This window comes from Phoca vitulina, unplaced genomic scaffold, assembly GCF_004348235.1.
Source record: "Phoca vitulina isolate PV1807 unplaced genomic scaffold, GSC_HSeal_1.0 scaffold18, whole genome shotgun sequence".
Classification (NCBI taxonomy): Eukaryota; Metazoa; Chordata; class Mammalia; order Carnivora; family Phocidae; genus Phoca; species Phoca vitulina.
The window spans coordinates 26,081,377-26,103,768 of record NW_022589721.1 but is presented as its reverse complement, the minus strand read 5'-3'; the positions used below and the strand labels follow the sequence as shown (position 1 = coordinate 26,103,768).

Genomic DNA, 22,392 nt, shown 5'->3' with positions numbered 1-22,392 from the left:
TCAGCATTTTCCAGGGCGATGCAAAGGTCAACAACAAAAGGAGAAAAAGAAAGATTGCAAGGAGAAAGAAGGAAGACAAGACTATTTAAAACAGAAGGGGTAGGGGCGCCTGGGTGACTCAGTCAGTTAAGCGTCTGACTTTTGATTTCCGCTCAGGTCATGATCTCAGGGTCGTGGGATGGAGCTGCGCATTGGTCTCTGTACTCAGCATGGAGTCTGCTTTCCCTCTCCCTCTGCTCCTCTCCCTGCTCGTGCTCACTCGCTCATGCTCTCGCTTTCTCTCTCTTTCTCTACCTTTAAAATAAATAAAATCTAAAAAAACAAAAACAAAAAAACCAAAGGGATAGAATCCTGGATACAGGGAGGCAAATAAAACATTTACTTCCCCATAAATAAGTCCAGTGTTTTAGTTTGCTTCTAGCAAACTTGAATGAAATAGAAAAGGAAGCTTTAACCACCAGATGTCTCTATATCTGCACCAATGCTAATTTTCTGTAAGTTATTTACCTTAGGATTCTCACATGTTAACAATGTAAACAAATAATTTATGAATATATTGTAGATTTCTGTTGAATTTTTTAAAAAATGTAGACATTTTATTGTCCACCTACCAAAATAAGTTTGTCATTGGATATTATTATATAATCATTACCAAGTTTACTTTTGATAATGGGATGAGTTATCTATACAGTATTGCTAAAGACATCGTCTTCTTTTTCCCCAAATGGATTATTCCTTAGACTTGACTTCTCCTTGAAAGATGATGAAAAACGTAACCAGATCATCCTGGACCTTGCTGTCTATAGGTAAAGACATTTCATTATGGATTTATTTAATGTCATTTCTTTCTGTTTTTGTTCTCAGTGCCATCTCTTGAGTTCTGAAGTATTTTGAAATGGAATTTGGTTTGCCAAATGAAGGCGTCCTTCTTTTTTTTAAGACTGAAAACGTACTGTAATTTGAAAAAAGCATGAAAATTAAAACAAAGGCAGAAGTAAATAAACCCACAATCCCAGGGCTAAGAACTCTGCAGTCTCTTCTTCTAAGGCAGAATTTAAATAATTCTCAGAGCTTTACTGCTTCCTAATGCCGATACCACAGGCCGCCTCAGCTCTCACTACTACCACTGTACTTTTTACGGTCTCTTTCTTTTTTCTAAAACACTTTGATGTAATAGTAAGCATCAGATGGTGCCCGCCACCTTCCAGTCCCACCTTAGAGACCTAGGGGTGTAGCCTGCAGCTTCTTTATCTCCAGCAGACACTTTTTCCCCAGCTGTGTCCTACCCTGCCTCATTCCTTCAGGATTTTTAGGTTTTGGCTCACTGTCCTTCATGCTTCTGACTTCAGTGACCACCTATGGGGTCTTTCTAATTCTCCAGTCCCTTGGGACCCCAGTGCCTCAGGACTTTGCACCCAGGTGTCCGTCTGCCTGTGCCACTGTCATGCTAGGCTCCGCGTGGCTTGCTGCCTCCTCTGCTGCGGGCCTCTGGGCAGAGGTCACTTTATTATGAGGCCTCTCTGCCCAGCATCCGATCTAAGCGCTTATCTCTGCTCCAGCCCTTCCTTCCACCTCTCCTGCTTTTTGATTTCTACCTGATCAACCATACATTTACTTGTATTTCTAAAAACGTGTGGGCAAGGCAGGAACTTTGTTTTGTTTGTTCCTTCTTCCTCGTCTCTCCAGCACCCACACCAGCGCCTAGCACCTGGAGCTCTGTGAGCTCAGGAATGAATGAATGCCTGAGTGAATGAATGAATGAATACCAGTAATGGGAGTCAGAGGACATTTACAAGCATGGATGATAATAAAGTCCTTTCTCTTTTGAAGGCCTTTTTTGTGTGCTCTATCTTACCTAATCTCCCAGTAAACCCAGTGGAGTATGAGGGTTTGTCATCCCGAAATTATCTAGAAGGGAGTAAATTTTGGAGGGTAAGTCTTGTCAAAATAAATACTCACAGGCCGAGGGCCAACTCTTTGTTTTTTTAATTGTGGTAAAATACACATCACTTATAATTCACCCTGTCAGCCATTTCAAGTGGAGATTCAGTGGCCCTCAGTGACTTCCCCAGGCCCGGGCAGCCTTGCCAGCACAGAGCCCCAGGACATTTTCATCGTGGCGAAAAGGAAACCCCAAACCCATTAAGTACTCATTCCTCATTTTCCTTGCCCCTGGCAACTGCAAATCTGCTTTCTGTCTCTATAGATTTGCCAATTCCCCATACTTCATAGAAGTGGAATCACGCATGCCTCTGGGTCACATCTTCAGGGTTCGTCTGTGTTGTAGCGAGTCAGAATTCCCTTCCTGTTTGTGGCCGAGTAATATTCCATTGTATGGCTGGGCCGCATTTCTGTTCATCCATTCATCAGTACGTGACATTTGGTTGTTTCCACCTTTGGCTCTTGTGAGGAAGGACTAGTTCTTAGTGTGTACCTTCTTCCTTGTGCCTAGCCACCCCGTTACGCCTCCTGTTAAATCTTCTGCCCCCATGCTGTCAGCCCACTGCCTTTAAAAGGCTTCTAGCTCTTCTCTAGCTGATCCCATGTCCTCTGTCCCTGCAGCAACCCAAGCTCCCTTCTGCTGTTTTTCATTAAACATTCAGTTTCATACTTTTAAGTCCTCCTTTCCATGTTTAGGCCATATTCCTGGAGTTTAATGAATGTGTACCCCTTTCTCTTTGTAGCTCTCTTGGCTCCTTCGTGTTCAGTCCTCAAATGAAAACTTTCCCCATCCCCCTATCATGTACTTTTTCAAGGAGTGGTGAGATTTCTCCTGTCTAGGTAGTAAAATCCTTCCCTTCCCATGATTCTGTCTGCACTAATGACTCTAAAATTCCTTGTTAGCTTCATTGGCATGTGGATGTATGAAAATTAAGTTCATTCATTCATTCATTCATTCATTCATATATACTTCCTGTCTTTATCCAGCAAATATCTACAGAATACCTACTATGTATCAGGCGCGGGGAGACTGTAACGGGCATGTTCGGATTACAGTCTCTGCTGTCCTAGAGCTTATGGCCCTGTGGTGAGACAGACAATAAACAGGCAGGCATCTAATAAGTAATTACAAAGGGAGAAGCGTGCTGTATGGGAAGGGCCAGAGTTCAGGGGTGGAGACCAATGGCGTGCACAGTCTGGTGGTCGGTAGCGTGGGGATGGTCAGGGAAGCTGCTGACATGAGCTGACAGTTGAAGGGTGAGAAGCAGTGAGCTCTGCAGAGAACCAGCAGAAGGCTGTTTCAGGCAGAGGACACCAGCACAGGCCAAGACCTTGGACATAGGGGCAGATGAACGCTTTAGGAGACCGTACACATGGACAAGAAGACGTGATCCATTAATGCAGTAGCTATTCAGCATGAGGTTTTAGGAAACCTTGCCTACACTTTTTACTCTTATAAGAATTTTTATTACAGGGGCGCCTGGGTGGCTCAGTCGTTAAGCGTCTGCCTTCGGCTCAGGTCATGATCCCAGGGTCCGGGGATCGAGCCCCGCATCAGGCTCCCTGCTCGGCAGGAAGCCTGCTTCTCCCTGCTTGTGTTCCCTCTCTCGCTGTGTCTCTCTCTGTCAAATAAATAAATAAAATCTTTAAAAAAAAAAAAAAAAAAGAATTTTTATTACATAAAATAGAACAATGCTGTGTTCACCCCAACTCCGGACTAGGCACTCTGCATGTGTCTTCACAGCAATCTTAAGGGATAGGCACTTCACATCCTATTTTATAGATGAAGAACCTGAGGCTTAGAGCAGTTGAGGAACGTGGTCCAAGGAGCAGGAGGGGGTGGAGACCCTTCCTCACAGTCGGTGTGACTGAAGCCTGTGCTCGTAGCCCTGGTATCATCCTACCTGTCTTAACGTGTGTGACTTTTGAATCATCCCTGCATTTGCTAATGTCCGCGATCAATATTGTTAAATGTACACCTCTACAATGTCTGATAATTTGTCTAAACAAGTGAGATGAAGCCTGACTCTTTCGTTTGTTCCTCAGGCCAAGGAGAACTGGGGTCACTGCCATAAATGGAAGGCTTTGCTTGTTCAGCAGGAGGGGGGCTTCGCAGGGAGAAGCAGGGAGAAGCTGGGCAGGATGTTATGGCGGCAGCTGCGGAACAGCTGCAGGGGAGGGAGAGCGGCTCGGGAAGCGGGAGCTGCTGCTTGCAGGCCCCAAGCGTCGTGGATTCAGCTTTCCTGGCTATTCATGTCAGGCGCAGGGGCTTAAAATAAAATATTCATGAAAGAACATGGCAAGCTGTTTTTCGCAAACCTCTGGCGTTTCAGGCCGCAGATATTTTTAGGTTAGGGGCAATCAATGCCAAGAGTACTTGTGGGTCTAAAAATGAAATTGCTGATATATTGAATTTCCTTTGGTTTAGGGATTAATGTAAGGCAGATTTCTTAAGACCTGTTGAGCATGGAAATTGGAAGCTTCTTTCATTTCAAATGGTTCCGGAAATGGTAGTTTTTATTTGCACTTCTTTTAACTTAATGTTTCTGAAAATGGTAAGATTTGGTATGTTTCACGTTGCAGGTATATGGACACCTCTTTAATCAATGTTGATGTGCAGCCAACTTACGTCCGAGTCATGGTCAAAGGAAAGGTGAGCATAAGGCGGTAGACTGTTAGGGTTTCAAAAGCCAAGCCTCAAACTAAGCTAGGTTGCCTCAAAAATTGTCAACATAATATGAAAAGAGAAGAAAAGAAGCCCAATCAGAGAGCCATTTTTTGGACACATGATTTTACACAGTGGGAGTGGTATCCAGCAGGATTGGCTGTTGACTAACCACTGTGTAGCTCCATAAAATTAGCATTTTTAACTTGTGTCTATTGTTAGTACTTCTTTCAGATCTGATAAGGTGATTATATATATGATAGCCTATGCTTGAACTTAGATTTAAATAATATACCCCCCTTTAAATTGTCAATGATGTCATTCATAGCAACTGTAATTTTATTATTTTTGAAATAGTATTTTTTTTAAGAGAGAGAGAGAAAATGCAACAGGGGGAGGGGCAGAGGGAGAGGGAGAGAGAGAATCTTAGGCAGGCTCCACGCCCAGCACAGAGCCCAGTGTGGGTTCGATCTCACAACCCTGAGATCATGAGCTGAGCTGAAATCAAGAGTCGGATGCTTAACCGACTGAGCCACCCAGGCACCCCTGAAATAGTATTTTTTTGCTGATTATGAGCACTCATAGGAGTCATATGAAGGCTTTAAAGTGGAAATATGTTGATTGTTTATGACAAGAAGTTTTATCTATAAATTCTTTATTATTAGCCATGTTAACATAAATGGACCAATGACTGTTTCACTGTTTGTGATTGTGACTGTTCTTTAGTCCATTCACTAAAATAGGTAAAATAGTTCATGCATATCAAGCATAGCCCAGACATTTTTTTTTTTCTACTAAGTCTAAGCATGTTTTTAAAAATGGAATGGTGAATCTTGAACTGGTAATGAAAATACATCTTGAAGTAACCCTCTCACGTGACATGCACTCCCTCTCTGGGATACTTCCTGTTTATTTTCAGCCATTCCAGCTTGTCCTTCCTGCAGAAGTCAAGCCTGACAGCAGCTCTGCCAAACGATCTCAGACGACAGGGCATTTGGTGATCTGCATGCCCAAGGTAGGCAAGGTTCCTTGGATCAATTTCAAGTCTGGGTGTGTTGGTTCCTGAAGGAACTTGACCTATCAGGGCTAATGATGACTTCTTTTGGTTGAGAGAACCAGAAAATCTACTCACCCCAGCACAGGCAGGAGAACCGGGACCTGTGAGAACAGAAAGCTGAGACTAGGATGCAGTTGGGACCTGTGGGGCCTCATCCTGCCATCGATCTCCCCATGGTCCTTGCCTCTGCAGCCAGAGTGTTGCGGGGAGTTGAGGTGTGTAAGTCCCATCGTTCTTCCAAGTGGGGCAGTCACCACCAGCATGCCTATTACATGGGGATCAGTACTTTTAACCATAAAGAAGTGTTTCATCTCTTGTAACAAGACATGAGAAGGTAGGAAGGGCTCAGACAGGGGAGGGTCAGGGCCTTTCCAATATGTTAGCTGGCTTCCTTCCTGAGAGGCGCACGGGCAGCCACTGGGGTGGCATGCTTTCTTGTCCTTGCCTTGCATGAAGGTAGACAAACAGAGAGTCAGGGAAAGACACAGAGAAAGGAGCTTTCCCATCACTGTGGAATGAAAGTTCCTCTGGACTAATTAGCCAATTTAGCTGAAACGCCCAGTAAGTCTTGATTAGCTTAACCTTGCGCAATGAAACCAGTCTCTGGCCAAAGAGATGGTAGTACTTTGTTTGGTTTCTATCATTTTATTTTGGTGACTGTTGTCTCATCTCATGAGCTGGGGTGGGGTCAGCTTTGCCCAGTCACTCAGGTTTCAAAGGGGAAGAGTAGAGAAGCCGGTCAAGTGGGGCTGTGCTCTCGCAGAAGAACAGGAGAATGGGGACAGGAGTGTCTGCCACTGAGAATGAACTTGATTAACCAGTAAGTTTCTATAATGATTTATGAACCCTTTTCCCATAGCCAGATTTGTAACAGATTGATTATGGGTAATCAATTATGTATTTTTATTCCAAGTCAATAAAACAGCAAATAAAGTTTGCTGTCAGGCAGTAAAATAACAAACACAACTGTTAGAATCACATTGTCCTTGGTGACTACAGTGAATTAAGAAAGTGCTTGTATGCTAATTAGAATAGCCTACAGGGGAATCGAAGAGATAACTTAATTACCCCAGTACTTTGATTGACACATTTGTATGACACTGTGATCAGCAATCTCTTTTTTTTGAAACTTCTATTCTAACTAAAACACCAAAGATTAAATGATAACTGTTATTTCCTAAAAGAAAATCAAGATCTATGATTTATGCACCTTCTGCAGGGTGCCAGGCGATTGATGAGAAAGCCTCCTGTGTCCCTGCTCATGAATCTTTTAAATACATATAGCATTCTATTTCCATTATCCTTTTTGTTTTTGTATCGGTCTAAATTTGTCATGTTAAATACACATGAAAAGTATAAAAAATGGCTCATTAAAGAAAAAGTATTCTAGAAATGCGTGGTTGAAGATGAGATCATTTACATAGAGGGCCTCAGAATGGTTCTACTTTTTTTTTCCTCGATAATAAACTATGAATAACATTTTCCCTTTGAGGTACATATTTTTAAGGTTTTAGACTACTATGCTAAAGTAACATTGATGTTATCTCTGTCATTATTTCTTTTAAATTATTAATTATTAAATGATTTCCTCTTATCATTCCTTTATATATCTCTATCATTATCACTTTTAAAAGATAGATAGGGGAACCCTCTTGGGTTTCTCCACATCCTCGCCAACACCTGTTGTTTCCTGTGCTGTTGACTTTAATCATCCTGTCAGGTGTGAGGTAATATCTCATTGTAGTTTTGATTTGCATTTCCCTGAGGGTAAGTGATGATGAGCATCTTTTCATGTGTCTGTTGGCCATCTGGATGTCCTCTTTGGAGAAATGTCTGTTCTTGTCTTCTGCCTATTTTTTAACTGGAGTGTTTGTTTTGGGGGTGTTGAGTTTTACGGGGTTTTTTAAAATATATTTTGGGAACTAACTCTTTATTGGGTATGGCATTTGCAAATATCTTTTCCCATTCCATAGGTTGCCTTTAAGTTTTGTTGATGATTTCCTTCGCAGTGCGGAGGCTTTTTATTTTGCTGTAGTCCCAATAGTTTATTTTTACTGTTGTTTCCCTTGCCTCAGGAGACGCATCTAGTAAGAAGTTGTTACGGCCAATGTCAGAGGCTCCTGCCTGTGTTCTCCTCTAGGATTTTAACTATTGAATCACTAAATTGCGCACCTGAAACTAAAAGATAGTGAAAACAACCTTTGGAGAATAATTTCTTGCCCCAAATTAGTTGGTTTTCATTCATGAATTAGATAATTGCAAGCACTCTAAAGTTCAAAGAACATAAACTTTTTCTTAAAAATGAGCAAAAGTTAAAAAGCCAAAACTCTAATTTTACTTACGCTTATTATTAAAAGTATGTATTACTGAAAATTAACATCTTCATAATTCCTAATGATAGAAACTTTCGAAGTACTGAAGTTCAATCCACTGAGCTATTTATATGTCCAGGCTTCTCACTTACTGTAGAATTATCTGAGTCTGGCCTGCATTATATAATTACTGAGGCAGCATCTTGGAATTTTAAAGCATCTTATAAAAATCAGGTAAACACTTGGGTACAATTTTGATTCATTCATAAAATAGCATTGTCAATACTTAACATATTGATAACCTAGTACTTCCAGAAATATCTACTGTGGCCCTTCAGTAGTTTTTAATATTCAGATGAATTAATGAAAAGAAGATCAGATTTGATATTTAGCTCTTCCCTTTTGTGATAATATTTGTAAAGGATCCTGCGAAGAGCTGACCTATTTGATTGAGTCTGTGCTGTGCTGATTATATTGTATTTATTTGTGGAAATTCAAGGGTGAGCTTCGTATACATATTCCAAGGACGTAACATTTATAATTGAATATACATTTATATACAAAGTGCTAAAATATTTATTAGATACTTCCCTCAGCATTTTGTCATAGATGTCAGATTGATGGGTTTTTTTCTCTTTTCTTACTCCTAAATAAGGCTGGATCCATGCAGACCGGGGGCTATTAGGCAAGTTTCACCAAGTCTGCCCCCTGTCACAGGGGTCATGGCAACATTTTCTGCCGCTGACATGCCAGAGGGTTCTCCCAGCTCAGCTCCACATTTCCAAGAGGCTTTCCCCTCATGCTATCTACAACGCCAGATGCTTTCCAGCATCTGCCACTGAGTCCATATCCTGTGGACTGATGTAATTAATACACAAATATCACAGCCCCTAGCATGCTGCTAAACTTCCTCTGTCTCCACCCACCATTTTATAATCTAACTTGTGGGTACCGTGTCTCCCAGAATGCCATCCCTGACTCTACCTCCTCCACCATGACTTCAAGGGCCGATGTCTCGGTTAGCAGTGATGAATGGGATAGTGGATGAGGACGTACTCTGGCTCTCTCAGAAGGGTAGCATCAGGCAATAGAAGATCAACTGCCCAGGTAACAGCGGAGTAGGAAACATTCTGTTTCATGAGGTTTTTCTCCGTCCTTTCCACTGTCTGGTGGCATTTCTTTCTAGCTGCTGACACTTTTATTCACTTGTCTTAGCTTTGGGGAGTGGTAGAGAGAATCTCAATTCTAGTGCGCATAGCCTCTTACCACATTAGATGTATCCAGTCAGGAAACATGGCCCCTGGGTGTCATCTATCCACCAGGAACTCACTCGTTTTTGGAGAAGAGTTAGTAATTCCTTTTCCAACACAGCAGCCAGAATGATCATCTTATAATATATGTAAGTCAGACCAAGTCACATTTCCCATTTCATTCAGAGTTAGAGGCAAAATGCCCGGATAACCTGCCCCTGCTATTGTCCCTCTGACATCATCTTCTACTATTTTACCTTCCAATCATTCCAGCCACATTGGCTTTCTTGCTATTTTACAGATATGGCAAGCATCCTTCTACTCCAGGATCTTTGCACTCATTGTTCCCTCTGTTGGAATGCCTTTCCCCCAGACACCCTCATGGTTTGCTCTCTCAACTTTTCCATGTTTCTGTTCAAGTACCATCTTATCAATGGGGTCTTTTCTGACCCCCATATTTAGAAAGCATCCCCTCCTCTACCCCAGCATTCTCTATTACTCCTACTGCTGTATTTTTCTTCATAGAATGTATCACGACCTATAACAGTCTATAATTTGCCTATTTCTTTGTCTGTTTCCCTCAACAACAATTTAAACTTCATGGGAACAGGGCTTTTTGTCTGTTCTTGTCAGTACTCCATCACTGGCACCTAAAGCAGAACCTGGCAAAGAGAAGGGGTTCAGTAAGTTTTTGTTTAATGAGTAAATACCTTGAATGTATCTTTAAAATACATTTTAGGGGCACCTGGGTGGCTCAGTTGGTTAAACATCTGCCTTCGGCTCGGGTCGTGATCCCAGGGTTCTGGGATCGAGCCCCATGTTGGTCTCCCTGCTCAGCGGGGAGCCTGCTTCTCCCTCTCCCTCTCCCTCTGCCCCACCCTCCCCCACTGTTCTCTCTCTCTGTCTCTCTCACTCTCACTCTTGCTCAAATAAATAAAAAATCTTAAAAAAATACATTTTAATATTTGGAACATGAATCTCCTCCCTGATTATTCTCTCCCCCAACCATTTCCTAATTATTTTTCCATGCATATTATTCCAGGTTAACTTTAAAATAATTTCAGGGTGCCTGGATGGCTCAGTCACTTGAGCGTCCAGCTCTTGATTTCGGCTCAGGTCATGATCTCAGAGTTGTGGGATTGAGCCCCACATCAGGCTCCATGCTCAGCAGGGAGTCTGATGGAGATTCTCTCTCTCTCCCTCTCCCTCTGCTCCTCCCCTGCTTGCTCATGCTTGCTTTCTCTGTCTTTCTAAAATAAATAAATTTTAAAAAATCAATCTTAAAAAATAATAATAAATTTATCCAATTCTGCTTCCAAAAATGCTGTTGGGATTTTTGTTGTCATTGCAATTTAGAAGGAGGGGAAATGATTAAGAGAAGGGGCTCTGGAGCCAGAGAACCCAGGTTAAATCCTTTCCTTAAATACTTCCACTCAGCAGTTGTATGGCTTTGGGCAAATTATTAATCCTTCCATGCCTCAGATTCCCTGTCCATAAAATGATATTAATAGTAATTCATACCACAAAAAGTTATTTTGAAGATTATGTAAATCAGTATATGTACCTTTGCATACGTTAGAAGATCTTGGGACATAACTCACACTGCATTCCTGTTTATTAATTCGTGTTATTCATTGTTACTAGTGACTAATGTTGTTGCATTAATTAAGTGTTCCTTCAACATTTTTTTATTATTGAGATTTCATTGAATTTATAGATTGTTATGGGAATGAATTCATATATTTACATAATCAAAACTGTACTTTCAATAATGTATGTTTTTCCATTTATTATTCTTATTTTATGTCCCTCAGAAGTTTGTTCTTTTATTCCCTTGGTAGTTTTCTCTCCAGACCTGCTACATATTTTCTGACGTTTATTTATAGGTACCATACGTATGGTTCTCATCCTATTTTGAGCATATTCCCCATCACATTTTCTATGAGTTTATGCTTGGTCTTCAGTATGTTTTCTTAAATGTGTGGTCAAACTAAGTTATACGTACATAAACAATCTTACCACCATCAGCCTTGGAATATTTGGCATATGATCTCATTACAGTCCAGCTTAACAAGATTTAACTGAAATTTTGTATTCACTGAGAAGCTTGCTTCAAGTCATTAAATTAAACTCCCATCTAGACTCTCAATTGACAAGTTACAGGAACACTCCAAGAATACGCTTCATGATTTCCTTTGGGTGTTCTTTCAGAATAATTAACTGAGATTAAGGAAGTTGCTATCTGAACTGAACAGCAAATTATATTTACAGCTTCAGTTGGTGAACATCTTCCTTGATTCTGCTGTGTTGAGCCCTGGAGGTGAAGGTCATGTATTAAGGTCAACATTACAGATGACAATCCTAAGACACAGCCTCAGACTCCCTTCCCTTTATTAGTTGGACATGTAGTTCTCAGCACTTTCTCTCTACTCAAATATACTTATGATATATTCAATATAAACTCACTTTTATTCTCTGATTATTAAGTTCAAGTGGGTCTGTAGTGAGGGCTCCCTGCTCATCTTGCTAGGTTTTCCTGTTCCATTTATACTTCTACTTCTTCAGAACATTATTTCTTATCCTTAGCTCATTTCTCAAATTTCCAGCATGGAAAAAACAGGAGCAAAAAAAGATCATTTCCATATACTCCAACCATCACATTTTCCCTTGCTTGGCCTCCTTGGCCTTCCTGATTCAGTGAACCAGCTGTCTGTGATCTATCCAAACTCTCCAAATATGTGTGGGATCCCATTTCCACAGGCTCTTGAAAGACCTTCTTCTTTCTCTCTGATGAATTTCTCTTCTCTCTACTTGTTCATTGAACTTCTCCTTTCTGCATCTCACGTTAGAAAACATGCTAACACATCTTCCTTCTTTAGAGCAAAACAGTACAAAAGAAAAGCATCCCCCTCTAGTTAGTGCCCTCATCTGCTTTACAGCAAAACTCATGTAACAGACATGTATTTGCTGCTTCAATTCCTTCCTCATAATGTCTAAAACCAACTCCAACTAGGCAATCATCCCCCCTACCCCCCTTCCATGGAAACATCTCTTTGAGGTCTCCAGTCACCTCCATATTACTAAACCCAGCGGTCAGCCCTCATCTTCTGATTTGTCCTTTCAGAAGTGTTTTACACCACGATTGGTCCTCCATTTGTAAACACTTGTTCACTTGGCATTAGACACACTGCTTTCATTTGGTTCTCTTCCTAAGTCACTAGATCCTCCTGCTCACTGGATGTCCTCTGCCACGGGCTGCTGCTTTGTGGGTTCTTTCTCATATTCTGGCTTCGGAAAGTTGGCATGTCAATCCTTCAGTTCTGGGACCCCTTCTCTTCTCTACATATACTCATTCTCTATGTTAATTTCATCTCAGCTCGTGACTTTAAATGACATCTAGAGCTACCTCATCTGCTGATTGCCAACAAGGTAATCAGGAACAATAATCACACTGAGCAAAATTTAGGAAGATGGACTATGTATTTTAAACATCTTAATAGTATAATACCTAATATGATAATGTATAGTTACTGTCCACTCATCCAAAAGGAATGGCTTTCAATTGCCACACAGGGGTGAGAAGAAAAAAGTCCAGGTCCATTTGTGGGGACTCCAGTAAACCACACCCACTTTGGGTTGTGACTCTGAAGGACTATAACCTAGGAGTAAAGTGAATAAGAAGCTAGCCAATCCTCAGAAGATCTAGCAGCCTATCCCAGTGGCTATTGAAATGGCCCTAAAACTGAGCCTTGAACTTGAGTGAAGGTGGTCTCAGATGAGTACCATGCCTGGATATGTGTGTGTGTGTGTGTGTGTAAAATAAGTATCAAGCACGCAGTCAAAGATAAATTAGGCATACACAGAGACCTGAATGGGATCCAGTACAAACCCCACCAGTGTTTTGGAATCTGGTTATGCCAGATTGCTGCTTTTCTTCCTTGAGGGGAACCTTGTGAGTGCCACAGTTATTGTAGATATTAAATTGTGAGACACAGATTGTAAAACACTATTTAATATGAGATCTCCCAGAAGTGGAACCTAATATAGGGATGTGAGTGCAGCAGTTTACTTGGGTGGTAAGGGACTGTGGTCAGGAAGTAGGGAAGGGAAGGTAGCCAATAGAGAGTGCTCTATCAAACTAGTTACCCCAGTGGGAAAGCTCTAGGAGAAATTGCAAAACACACACCTCAGTATAACTCTACCTAAGGGGGGGAATGGAACTAGGGTAGTACTACACCAACACTGAGAACCTTTGGTTGATGGCTGTGCCCCATGATGAGGGTGGGCGGAAGGGGGTGGTATAAACGCCCCAGCATTCTGAACTACTGCTGGCAAGAATAACCATGAACTCTTTCATGTCAATGGAGGATATTTCCCACTGAGACTATCTCTAGCAAGATTGTAAAAGGATATTTTCTTTTCTTTTGAAACATCATTATCATCCTTGATGTTTGTCCTAACTTAATAAAATATCATTTTCATTTTAGGCTGTTGTGTGAAGATGATCATCCATGGGGAGCTGTCAGATAAGATTGCATTAACAAGTATAAAAGAATTTTGGAGGAACCATTTGATAGTTAGATTTATTCTACTTCTATTTCAAAGCCATGTAACTGTCTTATGCAACTGTCATATTGATTTTACATATAAATGTCAGTAATTGCACCTTCTAAAATTTTCCTCAGATTACTTGGGTGTCTTTGGAATCAAAGCCAGTATTCTTATCCTTCTTATTTTTCTGATCATTTCTCCCCAAATTTAATTTCTTTTTACTTTTTTTGCTGCCAGGTATGTCTTTGTTTGAGATAGAATATAGTTCAAAAATGTTTAACTTATACAGGTATTTTCATCTGTTCAAAGATTTTTAAATAATATGCCTCTGGTAATTTATCTATTTTCTAATATTGTGGATTGATCATCTTTCTTTAAATAGAAAAAAGATCTTGTTTTCTTTCAAGAAATCTTTTTTATTAGACTCAGTGAATTACATGCTTCTCTTAGTAAAGTCAATCAGAGCACAGTAGAGAAATAATCAAGTTATTAGAATATCAACAATGAATTTGGATATATATGTAAACTTCCTCTAATGCTAGAGGAAAATTAGAAATTATATTGATTCTAAAGTTTTATATTAATAATATTCTTTTTTGGGAGATTGAACCTCACATTTTCAAATGTTTAATACCAGAATTGTGGCTAATTAATAAAATAAACACCAGAAATATGTAAGAAGGTGGAGAATTTGCAGGTGACCCAAATCCTCTGTAGTTGATGTAGGAGTGGTAGAGGTCTATTTCAGTCATAGGGCTGGGCCTTGTCGCTAAGTACTGCTCGCTCAGTAACTGGACTCAACTCCCCTCCCCTCCAGATCAGACAAGTGGCTCCCATCACCACGGGTTGGTATCTATTGGACTTAGGCAGTTCAGAAATTGCTTATGAGGCGTGGGTGAAGACATTGCATGCGTATACTTAAGCACAATGCTGATAGAGAAAAGACATGCTACACCCATAAATAAGTTATATGGAAGTTATTCATATCAGATGAGGGAAGTATTTAGCATGTGTCTGTTGCTACACATGGAAGTAAGGCACTAGAACTCAGAAAACTTTCTGCCAAATTATGAAAAACTTTAGACAATTACTGAATTATTAATCAATTAAAATATTTATTGAATTCATCAAAGATTTATTAAGCACTTATTACGAATAAAGCATCATGTGAATTACTATGAAAGAGACAAAAAATGAAGTGGGTCTCCTAGGGCCCTCTTCCTGTCTCCTCCCTGCTGAATCCACTGACCGTGACCTCCTGCAGACCCTGCTCTGCCCTCGCCCCAGTTCCTGAGTCTCAGTTTCAAACAGGCTCAGATTCTTCTTAACTAGCTTATCTTCCCTTCTGCTTAAATTTGAAATTCTGTTACCAGCTCAGAGACTAGTGTCATAGTTATAACTATGGGAGCTCCTAAGGCTCCCCAAATGCCTTTTCCTCCAATTAGACCCAGCACCAACAGGGCCCAGCATGCACGAAGCTGCAGCTCTCATAGAACTCCTGCCTCTTCCCCAACTGTAGACATGAGACAGGAATAGGAGTCTCTAGGGGTCTTTTCTATTAGTTCTATTAGTTCTATAGTTGCCATCCATCTATTCATCCATCCACCCGTTCAGACATTCCATATATTTTAGTGAGCACCTACTGCGTGTTCTGGTAAGTTCTTAGAAATGCAAAACAAAAGGAAGATTTGTACTGCATTAGGCATCCCGGGGATGTCTTCTAAGGGGATCCAGATTGAGTCTGGTGTGCCTTCTGTAATGTTGCTTCAACTGAAAACCTAGGGAGGGCTTCTCATTTCCCAGTCCTCATTACCCCCATTACCCCCTCACCCATTAGTCCTCTGCTACTGAGACGCTGTCATCTTTCTCCAGGATTTCAGTGGTCTTATAGAAACAGTTGTCATTATTTTGAATGAGGTTTCAAAATGGGTCAAAAAGTTATTTTCCTTGGAAGAAATAATGAAGATGATATAAAAAGAAAGCTGTGTGAATTTTAAAACTTAGATTAAAACATGAAAATAGGGAAGTTGGGAGTGGGGAGAACAAACAGACGAACACTTTCACAGCCACCAAATATATACCTTGAACTTTTTTTGAGTATAGTTAACACATAATGTTACATCAGTTTCCGGTGTACAGCTTAGAGATTTGACAAGTTTGTACATTATGCTGTGCTCACCACAAGAGTGGCTCCCATCTGTCCCGTTACATCACTACTACAGTATCACTGACGGTATTCCCTGGGCTGTGCCTTTTATTCCCATGAATTATTCATTCCATAACTGGAAGGTCATACCTCTCACTCTCCTTCACCCACTTTGCCCAAACCCTCACCCACCTCCCCCCAGCAACCATAAGTTTGTTCTCTGTATTTATAAGTCTGATTCTGCTTTTTGTTTGCTTATTCATTTGCTCTTTTTTAGATTCCATGGATGAGTGGATCCCTGGGTAAATACCCAATAGTGCAATTATGGGATCATATGGCATTTCGAGTTTTAATTTTCTGAGGAAGCTCCATACTGTTTTCCACACTGGCTGTATTAATTTGCATTCCCACCAACAGTACATGAGGGATCCTTTTTCTCCACATCCTGGCCAACACTTGTTGTTTCTTGTCTTCTTGATTTTAACCATTCTAACAGGTGTGAGGTGATAGATCATTGTAGTTTTGATTTGTATTTCCCTGATGATGAGTGATGTTGAACATCTTTTCACGTGTCTGTTGGCCATCTGCATGTCTTCTTTGGAAAAATGTCTATTCAGGTCCTTTGTCCATTTTTTAATTGAATGAATTATTTTTTTTTTTTTTTTTGCTGTTGAGTTGTATGAGTTCTTTATATTTTGGGTATTTGCAAATATCTTCTTCCATTCAGTAGGTTGCCTTTTAATTTTTTATTTATTTATTTATTTATTATTATGTTATGTTAATCACCATACATTATATCACTAGTTTTTGATGTAGTGTTCCATGATTCATTGTTTGCGTATAACACCCAGTGCTCCATGCAGAACGTGCCCTCTTTAATACCCATCACCAGGCTAACCCATCCTCCCACCCCCCTCCCCTCTAGAACCCTCAGTTTGTTTTTCAGAGTCCATCGTCTCTCATGGTTCCTCTCCCCCTCCGATTTCCCCCCCTTCATTCTTCCCCTCCTGCTATCTTCTTCTTCTTCTTTTTTTTTTTTTTTAACATATAATGTATTATTTGTTTCAGAGGTACAGATCTGTGATTCAACAGTCTTGGTTGCCTTTTAATTTTGTTGGTGGTTTCTTTGCTGTGTGAAAGCTTTTATTTTGATGAAGTCCCAATAGTTTACTTTTGCTGTTGGTTCCCCTTGCCTCAGGAGACAAATCTAGAAAGATGTTGCTATAGCCAATGTCAGAGAAATTACTGCCTGTGCTCTCTTCTAGGATGTTTATGTTTTCAGATCTCACATTTAGGTCCAACAGTACACTGTGTTCATGTTGAAATTTAATATAAGTATTTTCAGGGAAAATTAGTAGAATTAAAATGTGTAAGTTACAAAGCATTACAGAAAATAAATGCAAACAAAAGTCAACAGTTAGGAATAGAGGAAGGAAACATAAAATCAGAAAATTTGTAAGAAAGTAACATATATAAAATCCATTATGCTATCCAACTCACAAGAACACACCTGAAACTAAAAGACCCAAGATATATGTAAAGAAAAGAATGGATACAGCTCTAATAAGTGAATGCAAACAACATTTATGGAGTACTTATGGCAAAATGAGTATCAGACACGATAGAATTTAAAACAAAGCATAAAATGGAATAAGAATTATTCTATAGTAATATAAATATTGCATAAAATAAAGATCCAATTGCCTTATATTCATTAGATTGTACATTATTTAAGTGTGTAAAGCACAAGGCCTTACAAACATAAGGAAAAATAAACAGAATCAGCTCCACCAGAAGATTTATGAACAATTTCTTCTTAAGGATTTTATTCATTTATTTGACAGAGAGAGACAACACAAGCAGGGGGAGTGGGAGAGGGAGAAGCAGGCTTCCCGCTGGGCAGGGAGCCTGATGCGGAGCCCGATCCCAGGACCCTGGGATCATGACCCGAGCTGAAGGCAGACGCTTAACGACTGAGCCACTCAGGCGCCCCAATTTATGACCAATTTCTGTCTTTGATAAATATGACCAACAAAAAGTGAGACCACTTATTTTTTGAACAATATAGTTAAGATAATTTTAAAAGTTCGTAATAGACAAAACCTTATGAAAACCTCATTTTCATTTCCAAAAGGAAATCATAGAAATTACATTTAATTACTAGTCATTAAAAATAATATTAAGCATAAATTACAGAGTAAACCAATAAATAAATTGAGAAATTCAAAATACTGTCCTAAAATGCTATTAAACTTCAAAGGAAACAAAAAATACAATTATTATTTGGAAAATAAAAAATGTAAACATTAGCAAACTGTATAGGTTTTGAATCAAAGATTATTTATATGTACCTGTCAACTGACAAGCCAAAATGAATGCATAAATCAGCATGACTAATTTCAAATGGCCAAATGAACCCCTAATTTCTTTGTGCAGACTTGCTCCCCCCATAGTTGTCCCTGTCCTAGAAAATGGCACCATCATATACTTAGTTGTCCAAGTCAAAGATTTGAAGACATCCTTGACTTACCTCTTACCCTCGCAGGTCCCCCTGGTCAGCACCACGACCCAACCATCTCCTGAATTCTGTTACTCACCTCTGTCTCCCCACCTCTCCCTTGTCCATGTCAGTGTCATCTCCCAGCTGGACCACCTCAAACAGGCCTCTTCTTGTGTCCCTACTTTTGTGCTTTCCACCTTTTGATTCCTTCCTCATATAAAAGCCAAAGTGACCTTTTTAAAACATAAATCAGATCATTTTATTCTTATGCTTAAAACCTACCAATGGCTGTCTTTCTCTATCATATCCCATAGATGTGGCTTGTTTAAATGAATCGCATCCAAAAAAGCCTCAAATCTGTGGGATCAGTAAGTCTGTTTTCAAAACTTGCCTGATCCTAAGAATCACCTGGAGAGAGCTTGTCAAAAACTAGATTCCTAGACCACTATCTGCAGATTCTAATTAGATGTTGTGGAAATGTGTGTTGTAACAAGTACCCGGAGGTGTGAGAAACATGGAGTAAATCAGTTAAGGGTCTAATGAAAAATCAGGAAACACTTAAGTACTGAAAATGTATACAGGAAATTTATACAGCAATGTACCTTATAGGAGTAAATCAGGAAATGTATTACATGGGTAATAGAAGATCTAGGATGCCAAAGAAGGGAGAGTAAGACCACCCAGAAACCTAGAACATCAGGTGGCTACCTCTTCTCCCAGGGCAGAGGGAGGAGGTGGTGTTGGCGGAAACCATGCACTAGTGTCACCTGGAAGAAACCAGACCTGCAGCGACCTCTTGGGCAGCCACAGAGTAGATTCTACCACTGCTGGAGAAGTTGTTCTCGCAAATAGGGACTGTGGGAGAGGCATCTGGAGCCTCTTTCTTAGTCCACCAGCTTCCCTCCAGTGCTTCCCATTCGCCACATCCAGCTGGAAGCCACGTGACATAGGAAGCTGGGCAATGAAAACTGGAAGGTCCATATTCCAGAACTCTATAGAGCAGAAACAGGGCAACACATGCATAGAACAGCAAACAGGCTCAGTACCTGTATTGTGGGTTTGGATTCCATATCACATCCTCATGAAAATACCACAGAAGCCTCGCCTGAAGAGTGTGAAAGTCAATTATTAACATTAAATTCTTTTAAGGGCCAATCTCCATTTGAACTTTCCTATTCTCCCACGCAGGGGAAATTGTGAGTAATGGATTGTGCTTCATGCAAATGATGCCTTCTAAGAGGCTGTAGAAGTGCTCAGTGATCCTGAATGCAGAGTCTAAAACCTCCTTCATGGCAGACAGCGGGAAGCTAGAGAAGTGTACACACATCTGGAGCTGACAGGCAAACAGGAGCCCAGAAGAACAGATCAGTCAGCCAGTAATTTACATGTCAGTATTCTAACAATAAGTTTGATGACCAGAACACACGTTTACACAGTTCTCAACAAAATTGCATGTCATTAGTACTTTCAGAATAAAGTTTGGGGTGAGGAGGAAGCAATATAACTGTAATAGTTAAAAAAAAAAAGAGTATATTTTTACCTCATGATGAAAGAAACACTTTCTTTCAAAAACTACCACTCCCCTGGACTTAAACATTTTGTTAACATCACACACTTTGACTAATGAAAATAAGAGTACATTGAGAATATTGCTGTTTTGCTGAGTAGAGAAAAAAAAAAAAACTGCAGAGATTCCCATCACCTCTTGTGCCAAGTTCAAACACTTTAAAATAAAGTCTTCTGAGACCTGACCTCCGCCTGGTTCTTCACCCTTGTTTCCAGCTATTATCTGCCCAATATTCTGTCTAGTTTATGTGGTCATTTACCTTCCTGTCTTTGTTTAGGCTTTCTTTCTCTCCCTGGAATGTTCTTCATTCCCACATAATCTCCATCTTCTGGCAAACTCCTGCTTATTCTTTAAAATTCATATCAAACCTCACGTCCTCCAGGAAGCCTTCCCCATGCCACCAGGATACATCCCTCCCTTCCCTGGGCTTCCATACTAGTATATGCATGTATCTATCAGTTGCACTTTCTCCAGTGTATTTTAATTGCTTATATGTCTTTATCTCTCCTGAGATGATCAGGGATAATTTTTCAATCTATCATTCCATATCTACCACTTACTCCTATGTTTGGCACATAGTAGATGCTCAGTAAATATTCCTTGAGAAGATTTAATGGAGGTAATAGGTGAAATTATGGTACAAAGTGAAAATCCAAGAAAAGAGAAATTTACTTCTGATTTTGCTGAAGACTATAATTTAAGAAGACAGGGTAAATTCACAAGAAAAAATTAAAAGGTTGATTGTTTTATATTTTGTTCCTCAATAATTATTTCTAGTTACATTCCTTGTTCTTTGTCCATTTGCTCTTTTAATTTATCATTATAGCAAGTCTTCATCTGTAGTGGAGTGACTGCTCATTCGTCTTCAGCCTCATATAAATAACAAGTTGAACCATGTGAAATCACTGTTTTGTAGGGCAAAAATAGTCAGGTATTGGTAATTTCTATTGTTCAACCTGAAGACAAGGATCGAGAGCTGGGTCTCTCTCCCTTGTGTCTGTTTATTGAATTTTACCCAGCACACCCAGTCTGGGTTTTATTGTCTTAGTGATTTCTATAGTTGGGAAAGCAATCATATACATTTTGTTAAAGTAGAGGTACAAGGAAAAAGCCAAGACAATCATGGAATATTCCTCAACCATGAAAAAGAATGAAATCTTGCCATTTGCAATGATGTGGATGGAACTAGAGCGTGTGATGCTAAGTGAAGTAAGTCAGTCAGAGAAAGACAAATACCATATGATTTCACTCATATGTGGAGTTTAAGAAATGAAACAGATGAACATAGGGAAAAAAAGAGAGAGGCAAATGGTGGAACAGACTCTTGCTATGAAGAACAAATTGCGGGTTGCTGGGGGGGGGGATGGGCTAGATGGAGGATGGGCTTTAAGGAGGGCACTTGTGGGGATGAGCCCTGGGTGTTGTATGTAAGTGATGAATCACTGAATTCTACTCCTGAAACCAATATTATACTATATGTTAACTAACTGGAATTTAAATAAAAACTTGAAACAAAAAAATAAATTACACTAAAAAAAATAAAATAGGATGTGAGGGTGATCTGACTAGGACATCTGTCACCCCATTGATTGCCAGGGTTGATTGGGCTGATCTGGCTGGCCAGGCGGGTGTCCCCTTCCTCCCTCACTGTTCCATGGGTGTCCCTCCCAAAGCTGCACGCTCAGTGGAAGAGGATGACCCTCCCTGTTAGAGGAGGACTGTTCTTCTGTCAAGGGTATAGGAATAGCTGTGCTATTTACTCAAGGTCCTCCAAACAAACTCAAGGTCCATTTGTAGGAGAACATAGGGTAGTCAAGTTTCCAAGACTCCAGACACATCTAAATGAGGTGCTCCATGTGGCAGTCTGCCTTTCTTTAATAAATAAAATAAAATAAAATAAAATAAAATAAAAGTAGAGGGAGATTGTCTCAGTGCCGGGTGCTGCCCCAGGAAGTCATGAGACTCCATCCCAGGGTAGGATTTCAGCAAAAGCTGGAAAGCCATTTGCCAGGAAAGCCTTAGAAGGGACATTTGCCTTCTATAGAAAAAGGGACGTGGTTACTACCTCCATGTTCACTCTCAACTTTCAACTGCATGAAATTGCATGACTCTATGAGAATTAAAGTAATATCACATCATTAAAACGTTAATTTGTACCTTTGTGCCTGTCCCACAATTGAATTTTCAGGAAGCTGATTACATTTCTTTCTATGGATTCAGGAAACCATTATTCCCTGTGATCTAATTTATTGAACATATTTTGGCCCTTACAGCTTGTCCATCAGTCATCCCTAAACATACTTAGTACAAATGATTAAGATGTTTAGTGTTGATGAACATCACTTCTTAGAGGAAGAGCAATGCTAGCATTGTAAGTACAGTAGGAAAACAACCAGCAGTTTT

General features: G+C 40.1%; 1 protein-coding gene across 4 annotated transcripts in view; it reads left to right on the top strand.

Annotated features, from left to right (window-relative positions):
• The window catches only part of LRRC6 (leucine rich repeat containing 6), a 70,409-nt gene that overhangs the window by 37,202 nt on the left and 10,815 nt on the right, over window positions 1-22,392 (top strand). For all 4 annotated transcript variants that reach the window (XM_032415979.1, XM_032415978.1, XM_032415981.1 and 1 more), the window contains 3 exons: window positions 741-806; window positions 4,525-4,594; window positions 5,526-5,621. In XM_032415979.1, coding sequence (XP_032271870.1) covers window positions 741-806; window positions 4,525-4,594; window positions 5,526-5,621 — 232 coding nt within the window. The remainder of the gene's footprint in view (window positions 1-740; window positions 807-4,524; window positions 4,595-5,525; window positions 5,622-22,392) is intronic.